Source organism: Puma concolor, chromosome B1 (genome assembly GCF_028749965.1).
Source record: "Puma concolor isolate L17-30 chromosome B1, mPumCon1.1.hap2, whole genome shotgun sequence".
NCBI lineage: Eukaryota > Metazoa > Chordata > Mammalia > Carnivora > Felidae > Puma > Puma concolor.
Window position 1 is genome coordinate 34,780,175 of NC_141670.1, and position 6,274 is coordinate 34,786,448.

Here is a 6,274-nt window from a genome sequence, read left to right on the forward strand (position 1 = left end):
AAGTGCTGGACATGCTTATGATGTAAATTTAAAATACGCAAACTCGCATATACCCTATGCCAAGATAGTGGAAAGAAGGAACTGAGCTAAATGTCATTTCCGGATGAATCTTGTTTTCTTTTCACCTTTCTCTTGTTTCTACCCCACCCCCACCCCCAAAGGGTGCATGGTGACTTTTATCACTGAAAAAAAAAACTTAAATAAATGTCATTGCAAGATGTTGATGTCTCTGGGAGTTTCAGCCAGCCCTGCCTCAGGAATCGCTTAACCTCTCTGATGGTGACTCATCACTGAAAAAGACAGGAAGGAAGGAAGGAAGGAAGGAAGGAAGGAAGGAAGGAAGGAAGGAAGGGAAACTGGAAACACCTGGAGTGTAGCTTTGATGTAAAGATTAAATGATGTGATGTATAAGAAAGCATTACTTGGTTGAACCACCAAATGTGCCAAAATTTTGTGCCCACTAGACTGGGACGCGAGTTCAACTTATCTAAATTTCAGGCAGTAATAAAGCCCAGACGGTTCTTGTAACATTGAATTCTCTTGGAAGGCTTACCTAAGAAACAGTTGATCTGAAATCCCAAAAAAGAACTCTAGATCTCATTTTGATTAAAAGGTACTTTAAAACTCCTTAGAGTCTGCTGAGACTGCTCACGCTAAATCATGTATTCTTAATTGAACCAATGTAGCATGAGTGATAGCGGTGGACATTCACTGATGGCTTCATACACATTATCTCAATTCTCACAATCATCCTACGATGAGCCTATTGTTATCTCCGCTTTAAAAGTAAGCCTTAGTTTAGAGAGGTAAATACTTTAATCAAGCCCACGGCTGTGTTCAAGAGCAAGGGCTAGACATAGACGTGTTGACTCCACCTTCCCGTTCCCAACCACTGCACACCCTGTCTCCTTCCACTTGTTGCCAGCTGCGTCCAAGAGGAGTTTTTCTGAAAATCTAATGCTCCCCAGGGCTTCCCACCCCCCTGGGGGCGGGGCTGGAGGTGGGGGTGAGGAGGGAAAGGACGACACCGAGTTCAGACACACTGAAAGTTGGAACGCTGAAAACAATCAACTTTAGGGAGATTAAAGGGGAGGAAGAGAAGGAACGAGGGAGCCCCTGTCTGGGGCCTTGAGACCTGGGGCTAGTACGTTTCCTCCTCCCCACTCACTCGCGGAGCCCGCCAAGAGGCCAGGGGGCTCCCCCAATATAGCTCCCTTGCCAAGTCTTGGCGACCGTAGCTGAGATGCTCCGCCTACGAAGAGGCCATCTGGGTTCCCCAGACCCAGACTCTGCTCAAAGCGAGAAGTTTCCGGCTGAGGCTAGGCGTAGACGGGTCAAGACTCGCTCCTCCGGCGCCCAGCCTCTGCTCCCAGAACCGAGCTCCCCGCCGCGGGGGGACCCCACCCTGCGCCCACTTAATACTCCAGCATGCTCCTCCAATCCCGCGGGTGCCCAGCCGTCTCCGCCTCAGTTTTCCTCGGCCACGTGAGTGGAGACTTGAGCAAAGGCCGGGCCGGAAGGACGGGCTCGGGTTGCAGAGCAAGGGTTCCACCCCCCATCCCCTCACGTCCCCTAGGAGAGCCCCGTGGACGGGGCTGACCTCTGCGGCTCCCTCTATTACCGTATTCACCCAGATACGAGCCGCGCGCAGCACCCTCTCCCATTTTCCTGGCTTTTGAGAACCGTCGACACAAACCAAACCTTTCCGGAAGGTGGCTGGGGGGTGGAGAGGAATTCGAAGGGCGCGGGAAGAAAGCTCCCGGGGAGGAAGGTACAGATTAGCACGTGGTTCCTGCCGGAACCAATGAGGGTCAGCGATCTCGGCCTCGGTCACCCGGCCGGCAGGGATGGCCCAGGGGAAGGCGCAGTACAGGACACTGGGCGTCTGCCCGCTGTGCTTGCAGAGACAAGAGGGGAAGCTCAGGGCGACACCCAGAGGGTGACCGGGGACACCCCAGCCCCGCCTCCTCCGCCTTCGGGATGCCGCTGAACCCTGTCACCTCCACCCCCTTCTCGGTCAATGATATCCTGAGGCTGGAGCCAGAGCAGATAGATCCCGAATTCTTGCAACTCCAGGAGGCACCGGGGAGCCCTGAAAGCTTTCAGTGCCAGCGACCGGTCCCAGAACCGCGAAAGTCAGAGGTTCACAGCACCTGCAGCGCCCGCGGCGGAAACAGCGACAGAACCGACGAGTCGGGGTGTCCTGGTGGTCCCCCCGAGACGCTCGCAGAGATGGACTCAGAACGCGTGGAGGAGCCACGTAAGTACGCGCGCTCAGGTCTCGGCTTCTACAGGGGGATCCTGGCTGTGGGGTTGGTCATGACCAGTTGGCGCGTGGGGCTAACGCGCATCTCCTGGTCTTTCCCGCTCCGAGGGCTTCTATTTCCCCTTGTTTGAGAATTCCAAAAGGCAGATCTCTCAGCCCCCTCTACCATCCCCTTCAGACACCCGGTGTGCTTCCTGCGCCCCCTGAATCGTAGGGGGTTCATTATTTCCATAGCCTGCCCTCTGCTTCGCACAAGCGCATCACCCCCAGTCACAGCCACACTTCCCAGAAACTCCAGCTTCCCCTTCTCACAGCGAAACCCTCTAGGTGTCTTAGCTCTGCTCCAACACCACGGGTCTCCCCTGCCATTTCCGCGTCTCTGTACCCTAAAGCGTCTGCCCCAAGTGCAGCCATCAAAAGCAGCCGAGCGCTTTGGGAGTGGAAAGTCGGCCGGCTCTGGGGCAAGCCGCAGCTTGGGGCTTGCTGAGTGGCCTGGCCAGCCCAGTCATCCTCCGCCCAGGTTCCTCCTCTGGACAAAGAGAGGTGGCGACCAGATCAGGTCGTGTCTGCGTCCCTAGGCCTGAACGGCCCTGCGGGCGCTGGCGGGTGCTCCTCCGCGTCTGGGAGCGGGGTAAGGGCAGCTCCAGGTTTCGAAGCTCTGGGAGACGACTCCAGGGGTCTCCGTGCCTGGTCTCCGAAAGTGCCACGTCGTGCGCAGGGAAGCCAGGCCCTGGCACCTGCGCCTAGCCGCAGGAAGGGAAGGAGCGGGCATTGAATTGTGTTGCCTTGGCCCCTGAGACCTGGGAAGCTTCCGCAGAAAAGTGTCCACATTCCAAGGGATGAAGAAGCCACTCTTCTCTCTGCGCCTCCATCTGCAGCCTCCGTGCGCATCTGGGGTCCGCCCGGCCAGGCCTGGCGTGTCGGGCCTCTTCCGCCAGGCCGTGCCACGGCCCATCCATCCAAGACTCAAACGAATAAGTAAAGGGACTAGTTCAGAGTTGTTTGTTGACTAGTGGCCTGGTTACTCACCCACTCCAGGAACCTGGAGAACATTAACCTTTGCTGTGTGTTCTCAGAGAGGCCTGTGGGTTTCTGCAGACTCTATAAACACTAATTCCCTCCGAGCTGCTCAGCCAACTCCTCGCTCACTCTGGCTTTGTTGAGAAAGGATCGTGGTACTCGGACCACAGCTGTTACCCAGCAGCCGAAGGCACGCGCACCGCTTTCTCTTCAGCCGGGGAACCCCTAAGCAGCATCTCTTATGAAGCTGCCGTGGACTAACTCAGAGGAGGGGCCTGCGCCCAGCTCCAGGGACTAAGCCCAGGGCCGCTGCAATGATCGAACGTTCCTGGTGGAGTCTGCGTACCTCGCCTGTTCCCAGACCACCTTGCTTTCAGAGACCAGGGCAAGAGGGGCTGCAGACCAAGGGCGCTTGCTGCTGGCATGCACCAGGGTGTCACGCAGCCCCTTGGCCTGTGTGGTCAGTGACTGTGAAATGGGATCCTGCTTGTTCCAAAGAGTTGCTTAAGGTCAGTTGTTACTTTTCAATTTGCTAAGATTAAAATCCCCATCAATATTTTCCCTCTTTGCGAGATGTCCCCAGTTTCTCTGAGCACAAGCTGAAGGAAGGCCGAAGAAAGTTTTTATTTCCACAGACTTCAGCTATCAAACAGCCCCATCACCTCCTCCAGAAGACTGTGTCAACAGGGGTGGGGGTTTGGAGTCGGGTTCCAACCCTCACCTTCCCTAATCAGGCGAGTTCTGCTCTACCTCACCCAGAACTCGCAGCCCCTCGGCATTCCTGGTTTTCTCCTGGCGTGATTTTCCATGAAAACTCGGCGTTTCCTCTCTACCTACCCTTGAGTTAAAACAGAGCTTAGCCAAGACAGAAGAGAGGTGGGGAGAAGGGGAGGAGAGGCTGTATCTCTGCGTGCTTCAGGCACAGCCGCCTCAGTCCGGGTGATCCGCGAGGGCACCAATCCTGGGAAGAGGAAGGCAGGGCGAAACCAACGCCACCTGCTTGCCAAAGACACCCCAAAGGAGAAAGAGGTCGCTTTTTAAAAAGCCAAATGTGGGTCTAAACTTTGTATATTCCTCCAAGAGAACCTCAGTTTCCAAGCCAAGAATCAGGAAACCGAAATATTTTGTTCAGTTTTATTCTATTTCGCTCATTTGGCTTAAAGAGCATCACATCCAAGAAAGATGGGACGGGTCCCTGGTGCCGGTGGAGCACTTGATGACCAAAAAGACAAGGGTGTGGGCAAGGGTGGGGTGAAGGTCGGAGACTCTCGGGGCACCCGCCCCTGACTTGGATCTGAATAACCTGCGATGCGGCCCGGACCACCACGGATAACCAGGCCGACAGGAACCCACTGGCAAGCGCGTCACCAAGTTTCCGCTCTGTCCCTAACTCTATCTCTATCATCTCTCTCTCTCTCTCTCTCCCTTTCTCTGCCCCCCCCCTTTCCACCCAGGGCGGTCCAAAGTCAATCTCCACCTAACAGGCCCCCACACTCACACTTGGTCCCTCGAGGCAAAAGCTTCCCCAAACACCACCACGCTAGAATCGAACCACAGCGAATCGCCCCCTACCCCACCACCCACCCACAGACCTTCTAAGAAGAAAATGAAGTGGTCTTAGATTCTTGATCAACTACCTTTTGGGACAAGGCTGTCCACCGGGGACCCTGGAGTGGCAGCATTTACGTATGTGCCTGCAGATACAACAGCGGCAGAGCGTGGGGGGAAAGGAGCCTTCAGACCGTCCAGGGACAGGGGTGAGGGGTCGGCAGAGGGGACGGAAGGGGACGCGGAGTGAAGGCTGCCAGGGGAGAGGGGCGTCTCTTGGAAACCATGTAATTGCTTCGGGGAGCCAGAGGCTGGGCGCTGACGCTGTTCCTTCCTGTGCTTTTAGAGCCGGGCCTCAGCGCAGCCTCGCCCCTCCGCGGCGGGACCAGGGGGCCAGAGCTCGGCGTCGGCGACCCCGGCAGCGGCGCGCGCGGGACCGGCCCCGAGCAGCCCAAGGCGCGCCAGCGGCGGAAGCCCCGCGTGCTCTTCTCGCAGGCGCAGGTGCTGGCGCTGGAGCGGCGCTTCAAGCAGCAGCGGTACGTGTCGGCGCCCGAGCGCGAGCACCTGGCCAGCGCGCTGCAGCTCACGCCCACGCAGGTCAAGATCTGGTTCCAGAACCGGCGCTACAAGTGCAAGAGACAGCGCCAGGACAAGTCCCTAGAACTGGCGGGCCACCCCCCGGCGCCGCGCCGGGTGGCGGTGCCCGTGCTGGTGCGGGACGGCAAGCCCTGCCTGGGCCCCGGCGCGCCGGCTTTCTCGGGCCCCTACGGCGCCGCCTCGGCGCCCTATTCCTGTTACGGCGGCTACGCGGGCGCCCCTTACGGCGCCGGCTACGGCGGCGGCTACGCGGGCGCGCCCCCGGGTCCTGCGACGCCCGCACCCCTGGCCAGCGCGGGTTTCGGCGGGGGTGGCCCCGGCGCCGGCCCGCAGAGCCACCTGCCCGCCGCGCTGCAGGGCGTCAGGGCCTGGTGAGGCGCGGTGGCTCCGAGACGCCCGCCGTGTCCCGGTGCTCCGTGCCAGCCTCGCCGCCCACCGCTTTCGGCGGCCGGGATGGAGGGCGGCGCTGGCGGAGCGACCGGATGGCACTTCTCCCCGAGCAATCCCTGGGACTGCGAATTGCCCCGATAAGCCATCCCGCTGAAGGCCCGGGGACGGTCTTCTCCCCAAAAACAGCGCGCAGGGCCTGCGCCGGCCGCCCACGAAGCAGCCCTGGGAGGGAGGAGAGCCCGGGGTAGCTGGCAGTTTCTCGTTCGGAGCAGTACTGAAGCAGGTGACTTGTGGAGCCTCAAACCCAGGGTTTGCTGATAGGCTCCTGAATTTGTGCGCTGCAGCCTGGGGCCTGGGCGGGGTGGGGGTGGTGGTGAATGGGGGGTACGGGGCTCTAGAGGGCCTCGATCCTCCATTAAAGGCAAGGGGGGTGGGGAAGAATGAGGAGTCCAG

General features: G+C 58.8%; 1 protein-coding gene across 1 annotated transcript; it reads left to right on the forward strand.

Moving 5' to 3' along the window:
- The first annotated feature begins 1,801 nt into the window (after nucleotides 1-1,801).
- NKX2-6 (NK2 homeobox 6) lies at nucleotides 1,802-5,806 on the forward strand. Its single transcript, XM_025932882.2, has 2 exons — nucleotides 1,802-2,260; nucleotides 5,181-5,806. The coding sequence occupies exons 1-2, from the start codon at nucleotides 1,981-1,983 to the stop codon at nucleotides 5,804-5,806; spliced, it is 906 nt and encodes a 301-aa protein (XP_025788667.2). The 5' UTR covers nucleotides 1,802-1,980.
- The last annotated feature ends 468 nt before the right edge of the window (nucleotides 5,807-6,274 follow it).

Excerpts from the sequence above, each read along its gene's own strand:
- NKX2-6 (XM_025932882.2), top strand. The coding sequence starts at position 1,981 with ATGCCGCTGAACCCTGTCACCTCCACCCCCTTCTCGGTCAATGATATC. Across the intron at positions 2,261-5,180 it reads AGAACGCGTGGAGGAGCCAC|AGCCGGGCCTCAGCGCAGCC; the intron begins GTAAGTACGCGC and ends CTGTGCTTTTAG.